Source organism: Apteryx rowi, unplaced genomic scaffold (genome assembly GCF_003343035.1).
Source record: "Apteryx rowi isolate R43461 unplaced genomic scaffold, aptRow1 scaffold_4, whole genome shotgun sequence".
Taxonomy (NCBI): domain Eukaryota; kingdom Metazoa; phylum Chordata; class Aves; order Apterygiformes; family Apterygidae; genus Apteryx; species Apteryx rowi.
In genome coordinates this window covers 7905030-7932817 of record NW_020450529.1, presented here as the reverse complement: position 1 = coordinate 7932817, position 27788 = coordinate 7905030, and the positions used below count along the sequence as shown (strand labels likewise).

The 27788-nt window shown below is 40.8% G+C and overlaps 1 protein-coding gene across 9 annotated transcripts in view; it reads left to right on the top strand.

Moving 5' to 3' along the window:
• The window catches only part of SLC25A26 (solute carrier family 25 member 26), a 97580-nt gene that overhangs the window by 43251 nt on the left and 26541 nt on the right, over window positions 1–27788 (top strand). For all 9 annotated transcript variants that reach the window (XM_026074773.1, XM_026074771.1, XM_026074778.1 and 6 more), the window contains one exon: window positions 23136–23180. In XM_026074773.1, the coding sequence (XP_025930558.1) occupies window positions 23136–23180 (45 nt within the window). The remainder of the gene's footprint in view (window positions 1–23135; window positions 23181–27788) is intronic.

The window sequence follows — 27788 nt, the reverse complement described above, 5'->3', positions numbered from 1 at the left end:
TCTCTGCAGCTGTTCCTCRGACGTCTGCTGGCCTGTCAGCCTCACAGATTTCCCCATCTCCTTGGCAGGACTTAAGGACTCTAAACAACCAGAAATACCATTTTGTGGCCAGGAAAGACTAAGTGGTACTGTAAGCATGAAAAAGGTTTTGTGAGTGAGGCATCTACAGAACTTCCCCACAGAGACTGATGTTAAGAGAACTCTGTTAAAGAGTGCTTCGGCTTTAATAGATGTGCACTGACCCCCAGACTCTGGATCCTCTTTCTGCTCCCATGTTCTTCCTTTCATGCAACATGTTTTCTTTGAGGGCAGAATCTCATAGGGTCTTATTTTACTTGGTGGTGCTCCAGCCCCACGAACCAGAACTATTTGGGTTTTAAGCAGCTTCACCATTGATTCACTGCAGGTCTGTGGTGGCTTTTTTGTTTTCTGTGTTGTTTCATCTCTGTGTGTGTGCGTGTTTTGGATGGTTCTCTCTTTCTGGCAGGAAATTTGGTAGGAAATTTCAGTAGGAAATGAATGGCCGTTTAGCTGCGTGAATCCTAGCTTTCCTGTGCCTTCTTCCAGTAGTCCCTGAACGTGGTGCAGTTTATGTCCACCATCATGTTCTCAAGGCCGTGGTACCTTTTCTTTACTGAAGTGGTTTTGTAAACAGCAGATGCCTGGTTCCCTGTGGACCTGTAATCCACAGCACTTCTGCCTTCCCCACTGCGCTGACTCCTGTTCTCCTTTGACGTCCTTAAGCTCCCACCCATCCCTGCAGCACCCCAGCTCCCTCCTGCAGCCTTTAGCTGTTGGCTGAGCAGGTGATAACGCAAGCCGTGGTGCTTCCATAAGTATCCATGTGCTGATTGCCTGCCTGTATGTACACACAAAGCGCCTGGCGGGCAACCGAACAGGTAGCTGTTGAGCTAACGCTGCAGCCTTTCCTGCAAAGCGGAGTTGCTGCTTTGAGTCTCTCTGCTCAATTCGGATGCTTGCAGATGTTTGAGAGATGTTTGTCTGACTTCACAGAATTTTTAGGAGCTTTGTATCTCCAAGGCCCCCACCTCTCTGGCGTATTTGCTTAATATTAGCCAGTGAGTTCAAAAGCTAAAGAAAGGGGGGAAAAAAGAGGGCAATGTCATACACTGCTTCTATAGTAAATCAGTTCAAAAATGCACCTCTTTACAGTCAGATACAAGGTGTCAATAAATATCCCATTGAATTGCCAGTATTCTATTACTTACTGGTGTATCAGAGACATTTATTTTCTGTATAAAAATAATTACATTTATTGGGACCAGATTATAAGCATATGATGGAGAGGGAAACCTTAGTACCAATTAAATATTATTATTCAGGTGATTAACTAAAATCTTATCATCCAGACATTGTGTAGTTGGAGCTGGGGGAAGGCAAAACCCAGCAATGACACTGAAATTTGGATTAGGCCCATGCCATGGTATTTGTAATTGGCAAAAGCATGGAGTTTTACTGTAATAACCCAATACTGTCATTTATCCTGTCTCAGGTACCCATTGAAAATACATGGGCTACAGTCCAAATACCTGTGAAGATTAACAAGTTTAAGGTATAATATGGGCACTCCTGAAACCACTCAGGGATTAAAAATGAGGAATGAGGAATGCTTGTTGCTACAAAATGTCCTTGAACTTTGCCAGACCAGATGTCCTTTCAGTAACTGCTATGGATAGCCTGCCTGTGCTCAGCCATGACTCAGTTCTGAGATACCATTTTCCTTTTCCTGGTAGATATGAGACCACTTAATTGGAGATTTAGTTATGGACTTCACTCTCTAGAAGCAGAATTCCATAGTTTATTATAGTGAAATTCCTGAAATAACAAGAATAAAGTCTATAAAAGAGGATCAGGCAGTTTAAAGCAAAGATAATAGAATTGCATGTTGTTGTGTGTGCTTTGGGTTGTAATGGACCTTACCAACAGTGAAAATAGTTGCAAACCTAATTTGCAGAGATGGAGTTTACTGTTGTTGGTTTATTTTCAAATAATTGTATCCATAGAAAGTAACTGTTTTATTTGCTAGAATGGCCTTAAAAATCTTTTTCTTTCAAGGCATCTGATCCGTGTTTCTTTGGTTTTAAGCTTTTGCACTGGTAGTTAGTCAGGTTTTATGTAAATATGTCAATGTTATTTCTACCATTGGTGATCTTATTTCTACAAGCACTACTATTTAACTCTATCAAAGGTGTTTCTGTAATTAAATTTATATTGCAGCTTAATAACAGTTGAGAGAACATAAAGCTCCCAATGTGTTTTAGTTCTATTTGAAAATGGATACCCAGGCTACAGTTTGGATCAGAGACAGTAAAATTGGATAGCATTTTGTGACCATAAAGCTTTTCTATTCAGTCACATCTTAATTTCCAAATTACTGAAATGGAAAAGATTTTTGTACAAGCATGTTTTGAAATATTTTATTACAGTACAGAAAAGTCACAATAAAATAGAACACTGAGCCTTTTCTGTATATTAAGAGCTGTTCTGCACTCCAAACTCCTGTTAACTTAAGTGTGAACTGCTTAAATGGGATGTTTGCAGGATCAGACTGCTTCCAGGCATATAGATGGAAGATATCCTGGTTTTCTTTACGTGACGAAGCATGTTGAATTAACAGGAATTTACCAGTACCTTCTCTCTCACCCTCATGTATTTTTTCATGAGAATAATCAGGAGATATAAGTTTCTTACCTAAGAAAGAAATGGTCAAATTGTCCTTTGACAGTAAAGAAATGACATTAGAAAATCCTGTTGACCAAAAGTATTTTGTGGGTTTTGAAAATAGGAGTATCATGAATAYGGGGACAGTCCAGAAGCCACAGTTTGAATTAACTTTTTGGTCAAGCATACAGGAGTACCTTTGGGTGAAAGAATGTAGAGTTCAGCAGTGCTCCCTTTTAATCATGAACTTTACTCCAATATATCCTTTAATGGCTGTGCTTATGCTGACAGAAAATCTTTTGATTATCAGTGCCTATAAAGGGCAGATGGTATCTTCTGAATGTGTTTTAATATGAGAAAGTATTGAGTATAGCTTGAGACCGTACATATTTTCAATCAACTGTGTCTGTAAATTCTATTTCAGTGTTACCTGTGCTTTGAAGACCTTGAGGTATTTAATACATCTACAGACATCCCATAAATTCTTATCCATCCCACCTGCCTGCTTGTGCTAAGTTCCTGCTGTTACAAGTAGAGCTTTGATGAACATTTAGTTTGCACTATAAAGTTCTTTCCTTCTAAGATATGGATTTTCCTCATGGAAAAAGCTTTGTTTCTCTTCAGAGAAACACATAGAAGAAAAGGATTCTTAGGTCTGCAAATCACCAGTATTGCGAGCAGAAAGTGAGTGAACAGTTCTTGCCAGAGCAGTAAAGAATAATGAACGCAGTTTCTTAATGCCCCAAAATTTTGGTCAAAAAACAAGTTTAGTAAGTACTTAGAATTTTTGGCACTGAAGCAGTCTCTTTCCTTAGTTCTGAAATTATTGCAGTAATCTTCTTGACAGATATTATTTTGTGTTTGTTACATGCTTGTTAATCTTGTGATCTTCCCAACCCCCAAATATCTTTCCAACCACCTATCTGAAGTACCAGTCATAGGAACTTTTTCTTTTTTTTCCCCGGGAATCAGCTATGTAGTATGGATATAGTTTTACATATGCAGCTGTCTGAAACTGCAGCTATGCAGCTCSCCTTTCTGAAGGGGATATTTTAGCTGGTATTAATGATGCAGCAAAGTCCAACCTTTTAGCCTTATGTTAATAGGAACAAGGGTGAAACATCAGTGGAAGGCTGAGGTCTGAGATTTTCATTAGTGCTTTCAAGTGTCATTACCATCCTACAGGTAATCTAGTGTTCTTACTAGAAATGTGTGCCACTTATCTGGCCGGAGGGCTTATAAGGCTTTAGACTTTCATTTATTTTCCTCCTTGTTTTTCTTTACTTTGTTCTTCACAAATGACCCTTTTGCCAAGCTTTATAGTAGGTAGCAGTTTGGTTAGAGTTGACTCTCTGAGAGGTCTTCCATAGAACTTAAATTATTAAGTGATGGGGAAGACCTCATCATTTAGTAATTTAATTTGAAGTATTTGGTCTCTATGGAAAGTCTCTTATACGTGTGTGCATACACCCCTCTAAGAGAAAAGTTCAAATCTTGCGGGTACAAGGATTGTGTTGCAATATTGGGATTTGACCCCTCACAATCCTGATAGTGCTCAGCAAGACACCTGGATCATGTATGTGCTGCTTTAGGCTTCAAAGCAAAATGGGAGATGTGCTGACATAATTTGAATTTCTTTTGTGTTGCTGGAGGAGAAGATTCGTAACTGAGATGTATTCTTATAGAAAATACTTGTCCAGAAGTGTTTCCTTTCTAGGAGTTTTTGCTTCTGAATGCAACGGTAACCCGCAGTGGAAAGGGAGGCTTTGTTCTCAGGTAGACTTCATGTATGTGATCATTGCACATCTGAGCAGACATGTTATGTTTGGGTCCTTCAGCCACTGCTGTAAAATAGATAATCCATGCAAACCCAATCAAAATCAAGGCCTTGTTGTTCTACTGGCTGTACTCGCAGCAAAAGGTTGTCTGTGAGCTGAAGACCTTCCAGTCCAAACAGACAAGACAAAGACCTACCATTTTTCTCAGCTGTCAGATCCATAAAGATTGAATGCTTTGCCTGAGGTTATGCTACTGACTTCCTATGCAGTTGGGGAATTCTCCTGATTCCCAGACCAGTTTCGTAAATTAAAGCCTATCCTACTGCCTCACTTAAGGGTTTTCGAACTAACAGTTGAACACACACGTTGCATTTTGCTACGGTGGCTGATGTTGCTAACAGTCTTCTCTGAGATTTAGTGTACATGTGTGGTGACTTCTCTCTGGTTCACTTTTGAGCCCCAGAATAAGGTGGGCCTGTAGCTCAAGCTTCTGCACCACAGCATGTCTGAGACTACATAGCCTTTCACAGACTCTTCGGGTTATACTTGTTTCCCACAATTTTCTGCATGTTTGTCTCTAAACGAACCATGAAATGATTCAGTGCCCGCATGTGGTTTTAATAACAAGCGTATGTGGGCAAATGAGAGAATACAAAATGTTCAACTGGAAGTTTCCAGCATACGTTATGGGTTAAAATCGAAGTAGGTTTGTAGTACAGTGTTTGTCAGAGTTGGTTAATTACTCGTTGGTTAATGTGATGTTTCAGATGAGACTTCTATCTAACTTTATAACAACTGCTGAGTGCTAGAAATCTCCATACATAATCAAGGGCAGATTTGAAGCAATGGAGCAATAAGCTCCGGTTTGATCTTCACTGTGATCTGATTGTTTTTCTGGGAGGTTTGTGTGTTGTTGTTGGTTTTGGAGAGTTTTTAGTTTTGTTTTTTGGTTGTTGGTGTTTTGGTGGGGGTTTTTTTGTTTGTTTTTATGAAAGAGTGGGAAGTAGTTTTCTGATCTTGTTTCAGCTGAGGTCATTAAACTTTTTAAATAGAAAGCCAAATGAAGCATCCACATCTTAAAAACTATGAGCCTTGTAGATATACTTTGGCTTTGGATGGGCTTTGCAGAGTCCTGAACAATCCTTCCATCAACCATGTACCCTCAGCTACGCAAAATGCTTCTGAAAATACTTTGTGTTTTTCATTATTATTTTGTGAGAGATTAATATGTCTTCAGATTTTAAAAATCTGTTTTTCTATCCTTTTCTCCCACCTCAGAAATATTCCACTCTGGTGTTTCTCCTTCCATGGATACTGAAGTGAGATTGTGACATCTCACTAGCCCAAGATCAGGACAAGAAATTTTTTGCTGTCAGATGAAAGAATCTCTCTTATGCTGTTGTTCTGATTCTCTGTATTTTCCTTTACTCCCAAACTTGAAGGCTTAATGCTGATTTATACTTGACCAGCTTTTGTTAACAGTCTGGTTTAAGCTTGTTGATGAAATGCACAGTGAGAACTGCCTTTGTCTGTCATTGAGACTGATATTCTTGTATGTGAAAGGCTGGAAAAGCATTGGAAAAGACACAGGGAAGAAACATGATCAATAAAGACACAGTGTACTTGAAAATTTTCTGCAAAGGGGAAAGGAAAAATCTGTTCCTCTGCCTATGATGAGAAGGTGAAGAAGTAATGACTAAAATTGTTCTGAGGAACTATCCAACAATGCAGCATCCGAGTGGATTGTCCATGCAGTCCATCCATTATGAGAGGCTGTTAAAATAGGTTAGACTAATGTGTTGGGAACAGGTCTTGCCCTTGTTTGGGGGAATAAAGATCCTTCAAATCCTTTTTTCTCCATAATACTGTAATTCCAGGGAAAGACAGGTATAGTTGTAAGAGAAGATGAATGAGAAATGCAAGGGAACAGAGCTATTACTGCTGTAACAGTGTGTCACAACAGTACTCTGGTGTAGAATAAGAGTCTGCAGTAAACGAGGTAGGTGMAGTCCATTAAATTTGTTAAACTCAGTCTCTGTGCTTGGGTACCTGGAAGAGTTTTTTCTCTGTGGGATTTCTTTAGCATCTAAATGATGTGTCAAGGTGATTTTATTGTGTGGAGGTACCTGAACTTGGTGTATAGCTGTGTACATGAGCCATTCTGCACCATGTTGGTTTGTTCTCGCCGAAGTCTTTGGGCGTCAAACTTGATTGAAAGAATTAGTTAAATTGCTCACGTATAAATCTTTCTGCTGCTTTGTGAAGAGTTTGGATCTCCTGGAACCTCTGGGTCATAGTCAGTGTAGGGCTCTGAAATGTTAGCAAGGAAACCATGGTAAAATTTGTCATAAATACTCCCACCTTTGCCACAGAGGGGGCCAAATGCCCAGTGCTCTCCAAATCAGAACTTACTTTAGAGACCCATTTTAGAACTGTTCAGGTATTTAATTGCAGGTTAGTACTGATGCTCTGAACTCTCTACTTAATAAAGAAGAAAAGAGTTATATGTTCAKAAACACCTTATGTTCTTAGCTCATTGCTTGTGTGCATGCAGGCTCACTGACCCCAGGACTCTGTTGACAAAAGCTTTGCAATCCCTTGTCAGCAAATAGTTGAATTTGGCAAAGGCTTTTTGGTTTTTGTTCTTTTCTTTGTAAGGTGCAGAAACCAAAACATGCTTATTGTAATACAGCATAACAGCAAAAATGGGCAGTCTGTAGTTTCTCTTCATTGGCTAGAGAAGTAAATTAAAAATAATTACAGAGAGGAGACTAAAATCTATAATTGCCTTATATAAAACTTCCAAAAATATTTTGGGCCCATAAGTTTTAAAACAGTTGTATGTCATCCGTACCCCGGGATAGAAGCTGGAAAAGGGTGGGTGGTCTGAGCTTTGTGAGTGCAGAAGACGGTAGGAGCTCCCTGAGGCTGAGGGAAGAGTAGCCCCCGACGGCTGCACTTACCTTCTACCTAGCCGTGGATGTGGGGCCAACCCCAGGCAGCATATGGAACTTCTCGCAAAGCAAAGGCTGTAGTATCAAGGCAAATATTTGCATGTTCTAGAGGGGAGATGCACTGCTCTGAACCGAAAACATCCCAAGCTACTGTAGATGATAACACCTGTATGCAGTTATTTTATCTCTGGGCTCATCAGGCTTCAGGAACTGAGCCATATCTTAAAGGAGCTGTCACAGCAATCCTCGTTTGCCTCCAAGGTGTCTCCTGAAGTGCTCCTGAAGGTAATTAATCACCTAATAAAATACACTCTTTGACAGTAGGTGGAATTTGGGAATTAATTTGCACCCCTTAAATGAGGGTTCTAAAACTATAATTATCATGAAAGGAAGAAATGATCTGTGTCAGGTGTATAAATGATTTATTTAGCAAGGATAGACTGTCACAAAAGTGGCACTTAAACTTGCAGTGTCTGTGCTGCATTTCTTTTTAAGTGAATTAAGCAATTATATTTGCTTTCCTTCTCGTATTTGCAGGTCCTGGGGCAAATCTTCAGTTTGTCTGTGAAGTGTTCAGTACAAAAGTGACTTGCAACAAAATTATTGCTGCCTTTTCCCTGTTATCCTTCTCCAGTGTGCTGGTCACTCCTTCTTGCTGCCCCATCATTCCCTGCTTAATGCCTTATCCCCAGAAGAGCCTGTGGCCTCAGAGGACGCTGCGTATCTTGTGTGGCCCAGTCTGCCRTTCACGTTTCTTATTGTCTCTCCAAATGGTGGATTTTGTGAAATGGGTGTTGGAAGCATCCACAGATAGAAAGAGAAGGAAGTTTTAAGTAGTTCAGTTGTCTGGACTGCGTATGCTCATATATAGTACTTGGAATAAGAGGAAATCCAAGATACCCAATTCTCTCTCTCTCTCTTTTTTTGATAAAAGTTTGAAAATGCCCGAGATCTATTTTTGAAGGTTGTGAGAGAGCRATGATTTGTTTGGTAAAATCCAGAGAGGTGTGAGAATAGCGACATTTTAAAAGCAAATCATTTACAAGAATATATTTGCCTTCGAAATTGAACCCTACTAAAAATGTGTCACGGAAGTGTCTGACCTGTGCACCAGAGCATTTGGAGACTTAATTCAGCTGTATAAGTAAAGGGGACATGGGCTTCATTGCAACCTTCACTGTTAAAATTGTTACTAACAACTCTGTCCTAGTTGCTACATTTGAAAAATGTATTTCTGGCTTCAAAGTGTCTGTGTGGTGTACAGATACAGCATGTAGGTTGTGTCACATGGCAAAAAAATACCATATTATTATATATTAATCTTGCATTATTGGTGGGCTTGTTTCTTAGCTGTAAGAGGATTTCTATTCATTCGTGTTAAACTGACTTCTCTAATGTACAGGTTTCTGGGAAGGGTTGTGCCTGATTATTTCCCCCTACTTGTTTGCCTGAAGTTAAGTTGACTTGGAAAGGGGATGAAGTCAGTACCACTGGCTTGATTCAGAAGTCCTTTGCATGTGATGAGAAGACTTCTTGAATTAAAGCCCCACACTCCTTGAGAAAAACCTGTGTGGGGGTGAAAATCATTTAGAGTACCCTTTTTGTTTAAATTTTAGCAATGTTGTCTCCTGCAGCCAGAAATCGCTTTTGCTGGAATGCATCATTAATACAAACAAAATAGGCAACCATTCAAAAAAACTCATTTGATGCTATTTAGATTGGAARGGCCATATTTTAGTTTATGGGTACTGACAGGTTGCAGGCAACTTATGTGAGCAAGGCGTATTTGTGAGTCTTACTTTTCACTCAGGATTGTAGGTTTGGAGAATGCTATGCAAAATCCTTTCGGTATAAACTAAAACCTTTCTTCTCCCTCCTGCTCTGAAGTTTTACCACAGACTGTTTTTACTGGATTACAGAATTCTTTGGAAGTGCGCTGGAAATATTTTTCATGAAACCAAGTGGCAAAAATTAAACGCTCTGGAATGCAGCTGAAGGGGCAGTCCAACCACCCGAAGCATGTCCCGGTTTGCTTGAAATATGGTTGCCCTTTACAGGCACTCAATTCATCTTGAGGCCAATTTTAACAGTGCGCAGTGCAGAAATGACTAACTGTTATGACATGCCCTGAGCCAGCTCCAGTTCAGCTTGTGTAAATTCTACATGTGGGGTGCTTTTGGAGCTGACAGGTGGAATTTTATTGTGATTGTATTTAACTATTCTGCCACAGTAAAGGCTTTTGTCGTTTATCTTGCTAAGCTGCTATGTGTTGCAAAGCAAAGGAGCAAGTTCTTTACCCTCTTATTTATTTATTTTTAATCAGCACAGTCTCGTAAAGACTGTTGCTCAGTGTCTGGAAATGCAAACGGGATCTTCCCGGTGCTCAGTTCTGCTTTCTCACCAGCTAGTCTTGGGCACAGTACATCTGGGAGGGCTGCTGCTGCGCGTGCTGTGGTGGTGGTGGAAGTGGCTTGTCCTTGTTTTAGGCCTGCCAACCTCCTAACTGAGGCAGCCAGTACTGACTTTTTCTTAGGCCACGATCAGATACCCTCTTTGGGCTGCACAGCCAGCAGAAGAGGCTACAGCCCCCAGTCACTCATGGCTGTCTTTGCTAACCTGCCTTACTCAGGACTCACTTGGGAGCAGGATGAAGGTGGCAACTCCTCCATACTGACAAACGCAGCTGAAAGAGGAAATTCAAAGATACAGTAGAAGTAGAGCTAATTTTGTCTTGAATTCTCTTAGCATATGGAAATTYCTGTCCAGCATAACATGCCATTTCCACCGTGTGTATTAGCATTTCGGCGCAGATTTGGGAACCTCCTTTCCACCCCATTTTAGTCCTAGGCCTAAAACACTGATGATACTYGCTGCAGGACTTCCAAACAAAGTCAAGTCATTTACTGGCTTCATGTCAGCTGACCTTTTAAAATTGCACATGTGAATGTAGAATCAACACACTCTTCTGCAGGTTTGTTAGTTCTCTCCATGATCCCTCAGACCATTTCCAGCCTTTGGTAGCACTATTTAAAGAAAGGTGTTAACAATATTATAGCTTTTGATTGAAGGTCCAAGTTGATTTTTGCTCTCATATCACTTAGGCAGCTTTTGGTTTTATTGTCTGGCGTGATTTACTTACTCTGAGATAAAAAATTGTGAGTGTCTTAAGTGAAGAGAATGTCCTGGCACAAATTAGAAATTCCCAAGGAAGATAAATGAAAAATGTAATTAAAATGCATCAAGGTTGAAGCATTTTGGGAAGCGTAATACAGTGTGCTAATCTCATTGGAAAAAATTCTGTTGAAGTCGCCTGGATATATTATATGCTGCTAACACCGCTCTGTGCCTTTTCAGCCCAACACATTACCAACATTATACTGGAAAAGGCATTTGTTTTGAGATCCCCCTATTCTTTTTATTAGGCAATAACACTGCTTTCTTTTTCCTTGGGTTTTTTTTTTTTTTTTTTGATCCTGAACCTGTGTGTTAGTTTTTCTTTACCGCACTGCCTGTTGCCCAGTTCTTTGAGTCCGGGTATGTGAAGTTCAACTTCAAGAATACCATATCTTTAATCAAAATCAGTGTTCCTTTTCTTCAGATACTGCCTTACAATTTCTTTGGGATAATTTGGGCAGATAAATCGCAGTGAATCTCAGGGTGAAAGGAGAATCATGTACCTGTTACTGGGTCTGTGGGTGGCACTTAGGATAAGGCATCCAGAAGCTGCAGAAACAGAAAACAGTTCTTGAGCCCTTCCTAGAGAGTAGGTTCCTCAAGCAGGTACTCAGTACAGATACTCAAATATTGTGCATTAAAAAGGTAAAATTTCTGGAGATCCCTTGTGTTGGGGTATGTCCGTTTCCCCCAGCTCCATTTTTGTGTTTGGTTTTGATCTTTCCTCTCAAGAAATGCCTGTTAGCATGAAAATTGTYTCGTCGTTGCTGTTCTGTTTTCCAGCTAGAATACAACTGGGAAGATTACGGTCCAAATAGATGTAAATGTCATCTACTGTTTTATATAGCAGACAAAAATCCCTGTTGGGCAACAAGACTTGAGCCATTGCACAGTGAATTTTACAAATCTACCTATGACAGCAGGGAACTGGCAAACCTGCCGCTTGGCTGTGATGGGCATCTGACACGGCTGCCACGCCAATGAGGAAAAGAAATCATCTCAGTGGAACCTTCTGGATGTGAAGTGGCCTCTAAATKAATTAAAGCTGCGAGAGCAGCATTTCCCATCCCTTTCCCCCCGGGGGCCAAGCTGCAGTGGGCGTGCAATTTGGCTTTCTCCTTTTGGTATCGATGTTTTCCACAGAAGCTGGTTTCTTAAAGGGGCCATCAGTGCAACAGATGCTGCGCCCGGACCTGCTGCGTGAGAGAGGAGCTTGCTGGAGCTGGTGGGATCCGAGTCCATCTTGGAGCCTTGGCAGTCACACTGGCTGCTTGGGTTTTTCTGCTGCTAATGGTAATGCTAAAACCTCTTGGTGGAGCTGCAGTTGTGTAACCATTGCTTTATCCCGTGTTTGGTGTTTGAGGTCACTTTGAGTTCTTTATTGCGTATCTAAAGTAACCCACAGAAAAGTGTAGACTATTTTCTTTGGCTTTTCTCTTCATTCAGCACATTGGTTGCAGCCCCAAATTAGCAGAAATCTTTGTTTAGGCGTCAGTTCAACAAAACACTTTGGCGCATTTCCAGCTCTGGAAGAGCTTTTAGATTAATGGGAAGTTGGGAGCGTAAAGAAGAGCGAGGAGTCTAAAAACTTGTTTGGGTCTGGTCTTTAATGTTTCTAAAGCATAATCTTGTTCCTATTCAGCAATAGTTAAAGTTAAGCATGTGCTTAAGTGCTTTGCCAAGCATGGAGGGGATGATTTATACTTGTAAAGTGGAAGCTTAATAGTGTCTACTTTGCTGATCATAGCTATAACCAGGATTTCATAGAACAAGAGTTAGCTGCCGTCACGCTCTGCAGTTCAGTTCCCATCAGGCCCTGGAGATAGCCTGACTCTGCAGCTGGGATGTGTGAACAGCCCCACAGGGTGACCAAATGAAGAAAATAAGGGTTTGCACATGTCTGAGGGCGTACAGATGTTCCTGTTGTTCACTTTTCACTCACTCACCAAAGCACCCTTGTTCCTGTGGGTGCTGTTCCCCTACTCTTGCAGTTTGGCACAGTTTCTTTGTGTCCAAGCCTGGGTAACTGAGCATGAGGGATCGTTTTGGTTTGGTTTCATGATTTAACTTTGTTTTTGTGATAGATCCTCAAGGCAGATAGAAATAAGGTGGTTATATAAAAACACGCAAATGAATTCAAAGGCCTATGGTGAAAGGATCTTCTCCATAAATGACTTAAAAAAAAGAAAAAACTTGATGGACTTGGTTGAGTGTGAAGTTTTATTTCCACAGGTCTTTTTAATGGCTGTGCAGAGTCGTGCAGCGGGGCTAGACTCCTTTGAGGATGCCTGCAAGAGGTTCTTGAAAGCAAACTCCCCCTGCTCTCGGCATGCTGGATTTGCAGATGCAGCCAGGCTCTTTTAAAGTTTTTCCCAGCTTGCTGACAGGCAGGAAGTGTGGGGGGGTGCAGTTCGCATGACGACTTTCCCAGGGGCCGAATTGCCGTGGCCTAGGCTGCGACTCCACACCTGGGAGGGCAGTGAGTCCCAGGTGGCCATGCAGGGTCTGACCTGACATTGTCCAGCTGCTACCTTGGGGTGGGGGTGGAAAAAATACTCCATTAGGAGCAGCGAGTAGCTCTCCAGCTGCATAGGCAGGGAGGTCTTCTGGGTCCTGGGGGCTTCCTGTTTAAATAGTTACAGAGTCTGCAGAATTGGTTAAACCATCAAAAAAAAAAAAAGGCTAAAAAAAATAGTAAGGGAACCATCCTTCCTCTATCTGTACATGTATTGTCTAACTGTTCGTTTGGGTCTTGATCAAGTGCTTGTTGGGATTTTTCAATTCACTTTAATTGGTTTTAGATTAGTTTTTTTGTAATGTAGAATCTGATTGAAGTTTGTCGAACTGTAGCTGTGGCTTAGGAAAGCTCATGCCTTAATACATTAAGGCTAGAAGAGACAATTTTTGTAAGGTAGTAGGTCCCCCTGTGTAACATAGGCAAGTAATTTCGCCCAGTAATTTCTGCAAGGCCCTATCATGTGGTTGGGCTAAAGGTTTATTAAAAAAGGAAGAAAATAATGCAGTCTTGATTTCAGGCATACAGAATAGTCCGACTCGTGTGCAGGATTTAAGGACACGTTTAAGTGCTTTGCTACAAAGAGGTGGGATATTAGACATGTGTTTTAGTGCTTTACAGAATCAACTCCCATTCAGCTAACACTGAACAGAGAGAATACATGTGGTGAAGTCTTTCAAGGAGCTTACGAAGATCAGTTCTTTAACCCTATCTGTATTGACTTGCCATTTAGGCTGCTGTATAACTGACCACTAACTTGGGCCTGCTGAAGTATCCTCTACATTTCCTCTTAGGTTCGTTGTGTGGGTCCCCACTGGGGTACTGCCCACGAGACTGTAAGCACTTTGAAGGACAAGCCTGTCCTTTTACCTGTGGCATGCAATGAAGATACAGCTCCTGGTAAATAGCTGAAAACATCCAGGCACACAAGGAAGCTTACCAACGTGCCATTTTGAGAGATATTCACAAAATGTTGTGTGTGTATATACATAAACATGTGTGTGCATGTGTGTAAGACGCATTAGATATCTTTACATGAGTAGCACTGCCTAAATTTGATGTTAATCTGCATTTTTTCTCTTTGCCACATGATGGAGATAATGGTGTAAGATATATAAGCAGTACTGTATGGTTCCTACACTCTGAAGACAAAAGTTTCAACCTGGGTTACTGTTGCCCAGTTGTATTGTTGTGTTACAGTAGTTGTTGTGGTGGTGTTGGTTTTGCCTTAGACTTGGTGGAATAATTTTATCAAAACACCTGTGTGGGATTTTTTTTCTTTTTTAAGCAACTTTTACCTGTCTAGTTCTGCTTTTCCATAAAAGGCAAATATGCAGGAAAATCCTTTCAGAATCATGAGGGCTATCAATTCAGCAAAACCAAAGTTCATATTTGCTAAGACATTCAAAAGCATAAGTGACATTGATGTCATTGGAACTTTAAGTTGTACTTAAATGTTTTGCACAATTTGGGCTTGAATATAGCTACTAGGAGGGCTATGATATCAGCTTCTCTAAAAGCAGGGAATTTGCAACAGGTCCTGCCCAGCAGGTTGGAAAAAAAGCACATCCTTAGCTTGTAGTCACACCATGAGTTTGACTCTCCCTGCATCCTGGGAAGGCCATGGTAGTATCCAAATTAGTTGATCCTCATGTTGTATATTAGAATCCTTGTATCTGCTCTCTCTTCTTTTCTCCATCTTGAGCGTGGATCCTGATCCAAAACCTGTTGAAGTCATATGTGCAAAACTTGGATCAGGCCCATATATGCCAAGGAAGAGATGGATTTTCCCATGGAATTTTTTTAATGACATTCAGAAAACTCCCAGTGAGAGACATTTTTAATTTTTATGGTAAGAGCTGCTGTGTTATATTTGTAATCATAATGTCATAACAAGTCATTTGTAACAAAATTACTGTAGATCGAGATACATCTGCCAAGAGAGAAGCAGGTTTCCTTGCATTCTCTTAATTTTTTGTAGCTGTTACTCTGAGGACAGGAGCTCCTATGCCAGTGTCAGTGCAGGTATAGCTACACTGTTGCCTAGTTTGATTGATTGAATATTTGCTGGATGAAGCACTACTCTCTACCCTGTCTGCAGATTCACCTGCCTTATGAAACAAACATGCCGTTTAATTCTCAGTGCTCAGGTCCTTGTATCTCACTCAAAAAATCTCTTTTGAGGAACTTTTCAGCTATGTGATATTGAAAATCTGTCAGTCAGATGCCTTCCTATGAATTTATTTTCTTGGATTAGATTTTTATGTGTTTGTACTTGGAGGGTCTCACTTGATAGTTACCTTTATAAGGCATTTTTGTAATTATTTTCAAATTAAAAATAATGCATGTATGTAAAATGTACATGAAATGTCTTCAAAGTTACGGAACTGAAGTGCTCCACTGAATAGCAGCACATAACCATAAGTGTGTGTCTGCATATTTGTGTAATAGCTTCTCCAAATGTTAGGCTTTTCCTTCACAAGACTTTTTCCAGAAATGTTGTATTCCATGCTCTAGGGTTCTGCTGTTATGTTTTTTTCATGAGAACAAAGATTAGGCCTTCATGGTCCTAAACTCAATGCATGTGCATGACTTAAAGGCATTACCTACCAATAAATAGGAGATTAGCTGCGGCTTGTGTATTTCCTGATCAGTTCACGTTTTTTCAGATGGCTCATTGTTATCCTGTTTCCTTTAACGATGGGACACTTTAATGAGTTTGCCATCTGACATACATCTGCTTCCTGTTAAACAATACCTTCATTCTTCCAGAGCTGCTAAACTCATCTTTTAGCCTACAAGATTTTTATCTGTGCCTTAAAAACGGCATGTACAAATTGATGTTAGCATATTCACTTCATTGCCGAAGATTTTTTGTGTGTTGTTTTAAAGATGGAATAACAAAACGGACATCTCCCTCTGTGCTTGTCTGTTGGAGGCGGGGAGAACATGGCTAGTATTTGCCTTTTTAGGGCCTGGTCAATCCCGCTTCTGCTTGAAGTTCAGTAAGATCAATTTATTTGGCTAACCTTAGACAATTTCTAATACAGCTTTTCTGTCCTCGCAGCAAAGTATGGGGCTGGTGCAGAAGGTGAGATTTTAAAGGCTGTTTCCTTGTTAATTTGTTCCTTTGAGGAAATAGCTTTTATAGCTGCATGATGGTCTGTGTCACCCTTGTGAAAGGTTAGAGCCTTCTGTGGTCATCAGGCTCTCTCTTACACAGACTCAACACAGGATAGGTTGATAGATCTACCTCAGTGCTTCTCTTATTCCCATGTGTTGGGAACATGTAGTCATGGCAGATCTTTGGTTTTTGTCCCTGTGCTAGTCAACATTGCTTCTCTAGAAAAACTCTTTTTTTTTTTTTTTTGGCCTCTTTTTTGTTTCATCAAACTCTTTTCTAGTGGAGGGGAAACTGGATAGAATTTCACTTTTATAATACAACCTATTTATCTGTCTCTGCTTAATTCCCTTTTTATGTTCCCCTTCTAATCAGTGTGCAACGCTGTTGAAAAGAAAAACCTGTTGAATGTGAACTTCTATCACATAGGTCCAAAAGACATCTGCGATAATGGCTTGTAACCAAATTAAGCAACCCTGCAGGGCATGTAATGTTTTGTCTCATAAAGGAATTTATTTCCAAACATTCACATATGCCAGGTGACAAGTGGAATTACTTTAGTTTTAGAGCTGGAAAAACAGAGGAAGCAAGGTGCAAATATTTATTTGAGGATTAGTGGATGTTTGAATCAGAATAATGCTTACAATTCAGGTGTTTTGTATTCCTGCACATTTACAGCTTGCAGTTGTCTCCCTAGCTCAAACAGGGTTAATGTTAATTGCTTGAAAATGAGGGAACTGCAGATTACCTCGGACAGTTGCTGGTGTATCGGCCGAAACCTGCATTTTAATGGTACTCTTGACAATGTTGAGATTGGTGTTTCTGCCATCGTGGATGCTGTCCGTCTGCCCCTGGCAGTGCTGCAGAGCCACACGTTCAACGCCGAAGGATTTTCAGAAGTTGTTTGTTGCAAATGCAACTTCAGAGTTTTACCTGTGATGGCCCTGCTTTCTCATACAGTCCTACAGCTCTTTGGCTTTGCGTAGTTGTATAGGAAGTTGCTGTACGTGGACTTAGCGTTTCATTGTGTTCCTTAAGAAGTAGAGCCAGAGATGATCTTCTCTGGTCATTGTTATACTAGAGTTGTCATGTTCTCTTGAAGACTTTTGTTTCTAATTGCCTCAGTGTTTATTAGCAGAGCCTTCCATCATTTTTTAATATATAAACTTGTCCGTTCTTTCACTCTGCTCACTCCTTTCATCTCTCAAAGCTGCAGAACATGGCTGATGGCCTTGACAGCCTTTCATTCATGTTAAGATTACAAATTACCTTCATTAGGTTCCTTGTGGAGTATGCCATTTATCAAGTAGGACCTGGGAGGCAGTATTAATTGAAGCTTTGCAAGAAAATAAGTCAACTTTGTCAGCTTCAGGATACTGTTGAAGGTGGCTGTTGCCGAGCTCATCTACACCTTCACCTTTAGTCTGTACTGTGGAAAGCTACAGTGCTTTATACTGCACTGTATATAATTATGTCTATTGGTGCAACCTCTGACATAACCAAGGGAGAGGCTTGCCTCATCTCATGCTCTCTCTTCAAATCCTATTGTGGGGAAAGTATAGTTAGAACATCAGTGTATCGTAACCCAAAAGTATTGTGCAAGTGCATGAACAATTTTAAGAGGACAAGACACTGAACCAGATTTACTGTGGTGGTGAACTGCAGTGTTTCGGTGTTAACTCCAGCGGGCGGACAGAGTTGTTTTATTCTGCTGTAACATGAACCTGTTTGAAAAGAACCATCTCTCATAAAGGGGCTGATTTAAAAAACAAGAAAAAAATAAAAACCCAAAACAAAAAAATAAATGAAAGATTGTTCTTTTGAAATTTGCAGACTATGTATCCTTGGAAAATAGCTTATTTTTTGATCCCCAGTAGCAGGTTATTTGACTTTTTGTCGTAATTATGATGGAGAACCTGCAGTTCAGCTTACCGTGGGGGCATACTCGTGACAGAGATGCTGGCATCGTTGAAGCCTGTATTTGTGAGCCTCATCAAAACGCTTGCAAGTGACAGATTAGGCGCAATTTCAGAAGATGCAGTGCTAACTGCAGTAAGTTCTCCTGAAGCTGGCAGATGTTCTTGCCATTGGCCTTTGTGACATTAGAGCTACCAAAATCCTCTTCATAAACCATCAGCTTTTCGACAGTTGTTAACGATATAGGGAATAGTGAAGGTATTGGGGAGAACAGTTTTGGGGACGAAGGTACAGTTTCGGGGACGTTGAGAAAGCTCTTACCGGGTGAGCCTGTTTCCTCCTCTGGCTGTTTAGCAGATCTCTCCTTCGGTATTTACTCTAATGTTTGCAAAAACAGATAGCTCGTTGGGAGAGCACAGCCCCACTGAACTGGAGACAGAAAACCTGAATAAACAAACATGTGCCGCAGATTAGTAAGAACATCTGTAGTTTTTATATTGTTTTGAGAACACATACCACATAGCTTTTCATTTCTTACGCTTTTCTAGTTTCTCCCTTTCTTTCTGTCTTTCTCTTTTCTTCTTCTTTTTAAATATATTRCTAATAAAGGTTGGAGGTAGAAAGCACAGCTGGACTCTGCATGACATGCCACTGTTTAATTTCTAGCTCGGAGGATGAGAAGAAGAGTAGTTTTATTGTATGCTAGAAGAGAATAAAGCCACATGCAAATTCCAGCCATGAACATCTGTTTCCTCTTTATGTGAAAGAATCCTCATATTTTGAAGGGAATCCCAGTTTTGAAGGGACTGATGAGTTTTTTTGTTGTTGTTTTTTTTCCTTCCCCTTCTCCTCCCCCCATTCTCTCTTCTTTTCTTTGCGACTCCTTCAGCATGCCCTCCCTGCTGTCTGGCTGCTGAGTTTCCTTCTGGAAGATGTCAGCTTGCAATTTAGCATCACATATTGAATGGGGGAATTTTGAATTACTTAAAAATGCTGTGTTATAGTTATGAAGAGTGTTACCACTACCTCTGTTTTCCATGCTGATGCATTTCTATGGCTCTAGTTATAAGCTCCTTCTTAAATTTTTCTTATTTAATTAAAGAGCATTCGGTGAGACTTTCTCTGTTCTGAGATAAATCTCTAGTACGTGCAAGTTGGTATTTTTTTAGAATTGGAGATTTGTTTTTCTATTTTGCTGGCTGCGAAGTGCAACTGTTTCTAGAAGCCACTTATAAAAAATAATCTTTTTAAATCCTTCTGTATGAAGAGAATTAAGTAGATCTGTAAAAATAAAAAGGATCTGCAACATTTGCTACATTAAGTTAGGTATCAGGTGCTAAAGAATGCAGGGGCCAGAGTAACTGACAATTTCACTAACCTATAAAACATTTTAGAATAATGATTTACAGCTGTCTGGGAGCTTTACACTTTTTTTTTTTAGTGTAAGATTTGACTGGGCTGAACAAACAGCACAGTTATATAACATCAAGCCAGACATGAGAACTGGTACTCTCTGTCTATTTTACATGAACGTCAAATGAGAGGTTGGTGGAGCTCGCCAGGGTTTCATATTTGCTGGCAGAAAGTTACCCACATGTGTGGACCACATTTTCATTGTTGCCTTAGCCTATTTCAGGCACAAATATCGCTGCCTGGCAGGGTGTGATTCTGTTCATTGCTGAAGAGCTTTTCTTTTAAAAAGAAGAATGTGAAATGGAATCAAATGGTAAATGCTGCAACTGTTCAAATTGAGAATCGTCCCCAAACTGAGAGATTTTTGTCACATCTGTCATGGTAGAGGAATAAAGGCTCACATGACATCTAAAGACATTTTCATTGTTGGATGAATTACACTTGCAGAGATGCTTCTTTTTGCATATATTAATCCTACTTTTGGGCGTAGGCTGTTTAGTCTGGTTTCTTAGGGAAACTGGGCTTATGCAAGCAGGGTGTTTGCACACATGAGCGCGCACCAGTGTGTACAGCCCAGCCATTTCTTCCTGCCCAATACCCTCTGGTCCTGTTGGCCACAGAAATGTGGCAGAAAGGCAGAGGCTGCAAAGAGAGATTTAAGGTCCCATACGCTTCTTAAAAATAGGTGCATGAGGGGAGAGTAGAAGTAATTTGGGGGTTTGAGGGAAGGCCTGCAATGTGAACCCAACTTTTAACAAGGGCTGYGGGATCGGTATCGCAGAGAGCTGTGATGACGATCCTGGCCACGGGAAGAATGCTGATCTCGGCATGTAAATTTTTAGGCTTCGGAGAATCTAATGGCGAAAAAGAAACCTGCGGGAAGCCAGACCACCTTTAGTTCCCCTGCCCATGAGACTGCTTGTGTGGGTTTTGTTTTAAATCAGGATGTTGTCAAGCAGGCTAGGATGGAGACTTTGATTTTAGGAGATGGAGAACATTTCTTGTTAGGATCTTCTGGATGCAAGTGAAGGTGCTTCGTTGTTTGGTTTTGGTCCGTCCTTGTTTGTTGGTTTTTGTAAGCTTTCAAATTCTATTAAAGTCTGATTTATGAAAATTGAGGTCCTTATCTTGCAGACATCCCAGGGAGGATGGAGCCTCGTGGCTGTATAGGTCCCACTGACCTGCATCCTAACCTTTTCCAGTGATTTTTGGTAGGCCGTGTGTTACAGCATCTTCTGGGACTCATGGGGAAGTGAAAGCGATAATACCCATCCAGTTCTGATTCCCTCTGAGCAGGACACAGAAAACAAACAGCACTAACGCTGGAAATCAAACAGCAGATGTGAACAAATTTCCTCTTTGACTGAAATGCCGCTAGCTAGCAATGGAGATAAAAAAGGKTTTTTTGTCAAAAGCTTCCCTTGTCTTATTAACAGCTGCATAGTTTTACCACTCATTCACAAGTATAGAAAAGCAACTGAGACTGTGTATTTGAAAGCTTGTTTTGTTTGGTATACAGCTGGATATAAGCATTTCCTTTTCTCTTTTTAACAAATTTGAAGCAAATGTAGTGGGTATTGTTTCTTTTTCCCCCCTATTTTTTGGCCTAGATAATAGAATATTATGTTGCTTTTCATTTTACATTGCAAAGAAATCATGCCATTTAACTCCAGTTCAACAATGATGCAGCAGCATGTGTGTGTATATATATATATCTTCTCATAAATATATTACTGCACATTACTGTCAAATAGCTGGACTTTTTCACCCAGTATTGAAAACGAAATTTAATTGCTACACTAGAGTTTCAAGGCCCTGATAAATAAGAGCCATGTTTGACCTTTATTGTGARGCTTTGAGATGCCACCAGGGATATTGCTCATTGTTCAAGATGACAAACTTCCTCTGAGATTTCAGTTTGTCAGCTCAATGTACAGCAGTGACATTGATTTCTTCTCACTGCCATTTCCTGCCTGAATAGATAACAAATTTTCTGTGGCAGGTGTCTGTCAAGCTTAGTTTTGCCTGGCAGATTAACTTAATAGACTCATTTATTAATCATTAGTCGCTACACAGTGAAGCAGACAATACTCTTTAACTCTTGTGATGTTGAATAGTTGTACCATTTCAAACTTCCTTTGTATAGCTTGAATTTAGATTTAATAAGCTGCTCATATCTCTATACTGAATGTTTTTAATCTGCTGTTACTCATGTTAMAAAGAGTAAAGATTTATGCATTAGCTAAGTATGACCCATTTTGAGTGTCTACTACTTCTCRTGACAAAAGCTGCACRTKTGCTTTCTAAGACTAATCAAATAACACACAAACTACGAAAACAATGCAAATAAGTGAAAATCTAACCCAACATGCATCATGTTTGAGGACATGAAGATAAGATTAGGGGAAGAAAATAGATAGTTGGAAGGAGGTTTAAAATTGGGGCTGACTGGCTGTTGAAGTGGGGGAGATAATGGAGAAGCATTTAGCAAGGGGCAAAACAGAGCTGCAGATGCAGCTGTAGTACAGTTCTGGCACAAGTTAGTATTGCCATGGGGACTCCTTCCTCCGACATGTCTTGAGACAGAGAACAGGGCTGGAGATAGTGAAGGCAGGATGAGTACCAGACGTGGACATTGGACAGGGCTTGTCGGAGTGGTGAAGGAGTAGGAAGAGACAGAAGAATTTAGCAGTGAGACTGGAGGAGGAAGAAACTCCAAGAAAGGCAAAACCATGAAAAGTAGTGGCTTCTTGTTGTCCCTCTCTGTTTTCTCATCCCTTTCTTAATGGATGAAAACTAATTACATGTGTTAGCCCTGTACAGCCTACAGAGCTAAAGGAGAAGTACGTTTGCTTTTCTCCTGTGTGTTAGGAGGGTTGGTTATGAGGCATTTATCAGGGCAAAAGCAGTGAAGGAGCTGGAAATGCACAGACACTGCTGGGGATGTGTCGCAGAACTAATGAGCCTAGCTAGAGATGAGACTACTGTTGGACAGAACCAACTCTCATTATAGGTGATGAGTGAGGGGAGAACCACAAAGCTTCTCCTGTGAGTTTTGGCTGTTTACAACCTGCTTTTAATTCTCAGCGGATCCTCTTAATCTGAGATCACTGGGAGATGTTCAAAAAAGTTTCCCTCTGCTGTTGATGCCTCATTTGCAAAGCCCTGCTTAGAGCAGAACTGGTTTATAAGCCCATCATTCGTGAGAGTGTGTATTACTGAAGATGATTCTTCGCCAGCGTGTTACTTGAACCATCCTGATGGCTCTCTTGGCGAGGAGTCAAGCCAAGAATGTCCCTGCACTAGATCATACTGCTTATTGCTCTTCTAGGCCACCCTGGTAACGATACATTAACCTCTCAGCAGGGAATGCGATAAACAAAGTAAAACTGCTGTAGTGAAACCAGTCATTTAATGGCAGCATACATAAAGTGTCCTTAAAGATTTGTAAATGTAATAAGCTGCAGTTCACTACTGAACAATAACTGTTCCTAATTTAGCCAGTCAAGAAACATGCCAACCTAATTTGCTTTTGTAACGTTGTGTTTTTTTTCTTTTTTCTTTTCCCACCTTCTCTCCAGATTCCTTTCTCTCTGGTACAGTTTCCACTCTGGGAATCCTTAAAGGTAAGTCCTCTTTAATGACAGAAATATGTTATGTATCCCACAAAGGCTTTCTGTGGTAATTTACCTAGCTTGGTTATCACGTTCATGGACACAGTGCAGAATCAACAAGTATGTACCAAGCTGCCTGTGCATGTCAAGGTCTTTTGCATGAATATTTGAAAAATAACAGGAATCATCTAAACCTTGATACGTGGCATGCAGACCAAATTTTACTCCCCAACATGCCAGAAATCTTATTTGCTGCCCTAGTTAATTTTATTGATTGAAGTAGAGTGGGAGCCATTTGAATTGCRTGATATTATGTTATTATGATTTAAATTTTTTAGCATTTCAGTCTTAAAGGTAACAGGAGTTGTGACTGGTGCAGAGAAAACTGACAGAGCCTGTTTTTGTAGACAGGGAGAGACTCTTAGTATATCACTGACAAGCTATTTTGATTGGCTTTGTATACTTTATTTGAAAAGTCATTTAAAGAAGGTGTCAGTCGGATGATATTTTAATAAAGCAGTCTTTCAGAATGATGCACTGTTCTCCCACCTGCTGGTTGCTTTGTTTATCATGGACAGAGTCACRGTCTAGTGTTTGGAGCACAGAGCTGGATTTGAAGCTGTGTAATTTCTCAGTCCCTCTGTTTTCCCTTTAAATGGTGATGCTGGTTACTTACTCACTGCAAAAGGATAAAGGACGGCCAGAGTTTTCTGTTTTTTCTGGTGCTTTGAGATCCTGGGTTGGAAGCACAGAAAACTATTGCAGAACTTTAAAAGCACTGTGGCAAAATGTAATATTTATAAGAGAAGGAGGGTAGGGAGAGAGAAATTGTCTTTTTGTTAAGGTGCTGGGCTTCTGAGAAAGTCTGCCTTAAAGCATGATCAGCTGTTTTCTAGCAAAATGGTAGGCAGAGGCAGCAGCAGTACTGGCTCCCTGGGTCGGCTCAGCAAAGTGCACGGGCCCTCTCCACAGAGGAAGCAGATCCAGAGCAGATCCAGTTTGCATTCAAACATTTAGTGCTTTCCGGAGAGAGCAGAAGTTGTGCTGGTGGTTTTGGTGATGTGGATGCTTGCTCCCTTGGAGCTTGCTTGAGCCTTCAGAATAATTCCCCATAAATGCTGAACAGCTGTCAGCCATTAACTATTTGTCTTTCACTACCAGCCACTCTACAGCATATACTGTGCGTTGCATTGCCGGGTCTTTGCTCTGTTTTGCCCTCAGAGGCTGGAGGCTTGGCTTCATGCCTTCCTCCTCCTTACCCCGGCATTCCAGCACCCCTGCAGATGCTCTCCACCAGGACCCAAACTGGGAAGAGGTGCTGAGAAGGACGGGAACTGCTGGCAGACTTCCTCGCCCCTTGCTGCTCCTAGTTAGGGAGGTTGGCTTTACGTTCTCCTTGGTGCTTGTACGCTCCTTGTTGTGTCGGAGGGTAGGAAAATCCCCAGAGCTGCATGGCCCTGCTCTTCTCGGGCCATGTCTTCCCACTCTTGAAGGTTGTGAAAACAGCTAGTCTTTTCTCTGTGTGGCAGAGGTTGTGCTGGGGGGATGAGCCCATGCTCTGAGCATTAGCATCTAGAGGCTTCAGTGGGAGTCCAGTACCCTATGCTCCACCGGCATTCATGGAAAATAAAGGCTGCCCCAAAGAGCTGGCACTTCAAATGTAAGGGGAGTCCACAGGTAGGAGGAGCGTGAAATACGGACATGAGCATGCATAAAGCCTAGCTGGATTTTGTAGGTCCTTCATGTGCTCAGCCTGATGCAATATCTGGGCATTGTCCCATTGCACGGGGTAGCTTCGGCTACCTTATTAGGAATCTGTTTCCCTGCCAGTGTCTAGGAATGGCTTTCTGTAAACTCTGCCGCAGTGATGCTGCCGTGACCTGCTGAATATTAGTGCAGCAGCCTGCTTTGGGAGCCAGAGATGGCAGAACTTAAAGAGAAAAAGTGCAGTGTTCTCTCCAAAACCACATAAAACGGCAACATCGTGGAGTTGTTTTCAGAATGTAAAGTTGTTGTAACTAATGTTCCTGTAGCTGTGGCAATAAAATATATTGTTTAAAGTGCAGGCTTAAGGAAGACAGTTTGAATTTAGCTAGCTAAGGGAGTGAGTCACTAGAATGAGACCTCATGTTTAATCTAAAGAAGTGAGTGCAGATCTGAAGAAAAATCGAATTGGGTTAGTTTGTTCCATGGAGCAGTTGCAATATATTCTTCTGCATATGGAACTGAGAGTAGAAATCTGCAAAAATCAATCTCGCATGCTTCAGTCACTTTGTTTCAGCACATAGAGGGAGCTCAGGGTTTGTCACATCAAAGCCAGGCAATGAAAGTGGCATACGTTTTATTTAGCTGAATTAAGCTCTTAGAAAGCTCTTAGCTCTTACTGTCTTACCCTGACAGTACAACAAAGGATGAAAGATGTTATGGCCCCATCAACTGGGAGAACATGGCCAGCAGCATCACTAGCAGTACGAGTGATGGTAGGGCTTCTCGCTGGTGCTTTGAACCGAGAGACAGTAATTAAGATGAGGTGGGAATGCAAAGGATGAGAGACGAACAGTGCAGATCCCAAACACGGAAGGGTTAACTGAAGCTGGTGGTTTGATAATGTCTAAGGGACTCTTCTGCACTGTATTAATGGGATTACTTGGGAAGATAAATGCTGAAATAGTTATGCATTAAATATGTGTTGTTCATCTCACAGAGGAGAACAGTTCAAGCGTTGTGTCTGGGTGATTTTTATAGCCTTTGGTACAATGTTGTATAAACTGGTGGATAGTTGACTCAGTCTTATACTTCTCTGAGCAAGCTAATCACCTTAAGAATAAGGAAAAAATACCTTTCCGCTGTAAAGGACAGTTAGTGAGGCACATGGAAGAAGAACAGAATTTCCTTTTCCTTCCTGTATGTGCTGACTGCAGCCAGCAGAAGGGTGTTAGGCTTAAAGAAGCCTAATAAAGGCTAGTCATAGGCAGCAGATCAGGTGCTTCCACATCCCTTTTTGTCTCTCTGCTTTGCTCCAAGCAGCTATTCGTTATGGTTCCAGCTGGCTTTAGCCACATAGTTTACAGGCACAGTTTTCTTCTGCTTGTGAATGTAGAGCAGCTGTCCTATGTGAGAATAAACTTGCATACCATGCACTAATGTAAAGTGAGTTAGAAAAAGGAGAGAGATATCACTGGGCTATTAAGATCACTTAAACTGTGGGTGCTGGTAAAGGGGGTATTGCAGTGATTAACAAGAAGTAGATATTGCTCCTTATAGTCTTTATTTCCAGTTACATAGGTTAGCAACTCTTTTCTTAGATCACAATGACTTAAGAAGCAACAGTAAAGAAATTATGGTGATTTTAATTWAAAAAAAAAAAAACTTTTATATTTATTTTGATATAGCATCCACTGATGGTATGTGTGTTTTACATATGTCCTTTCCCTTCCCAAGGTTCAAAAATATAGCAGTTTGTCTGTCTTTTTTTTTTTTTTTCAATTTAGGCACAGATTATTGATATAAATCAAGAGCGAGAAGGAAATTGTATTATGATATATTAGATATCAGGACAGATGTTGTAATTCTCTGTAGGGTGATCTAGTATAGTGCTTCCCTGTCTTTGCAGCCCAGGCCGTACTTCACTCGGCTAAAACAACTTCTCAGAGTTCAGGAAGAGAAGGGGTGCTTCAAGTCTCATTCTCTGCCTGTAACACCAACCCTGGGAGAAGCACCCTGGCTGATTACCCTTGCAGCAGTTTGGTCAGATTTAGGCTCTCTTAGATGGGACTAATGCTTCTGAGCCCATGTCAAAGCCAGCCAGCCAAGAAGAAAGACGGCAGAACATAGGTGCGGTATGCTTCTCAAACCCCAGCTGAGCCCGTTGCCGTCCATATCAGTTCTAGTTTTGGAATAATGTTGTAAAATATAGTTCCCTTGCATATTGCCCTGGAATTTCCAGGGTGTCTCTGTAACTTGCTTTGGAAATACTGTATTTGTTTTCTTCATTGTGGAAATTTCAGATTACAGGACTGCATTTTTGAAGTGAAATTTTTGTGAGTTATAGGGAGTTTAGCCCATCCCTCTTGCTTTACTCTGCTGCAGGGAGTATATAGTCTTCACTCAGATGAGTATAGCACTATGAAGTCCATCCCTTCTGCATTAGCTTACGTTCTGCTCTGTTTAGGGGGTTTTATTCCATAATTCTAATCATAATTTCTGAGCACCTACCAGCAGCATGTAAGAGATTTATTCATTTGTTCCATGTTCCATTTTATCCCATAATTTGTCTGAGGAAGACAACTTAAATATCTGTTTTAGGGATACTGCAGAAATGTGGAGCATCAGTTTGTTCAACAAAATAGGAATTTTGAAAAATCAGAATCAAGAACCCACTGGCTAGTTTGAGTGCAGCAACATCTCTTCAAAAATGCCTGCTTCTTATGGCTAAGTGGAAATGATCAGCTGAAAATCTGGGTGTCCCTAGGACAACAATGCTTTGTATAAGATGAGCCCTTCTCTTAGGTGAAACAAGGCTCAGTCCTCTTGGTTTTCATATTTCTTCTTGTTGGCTGTTGTTTCAGAGCCAGTAAGAGTTGCTCCAAAACAGCCGTAAATGGAGAATGCTTTCTTTAT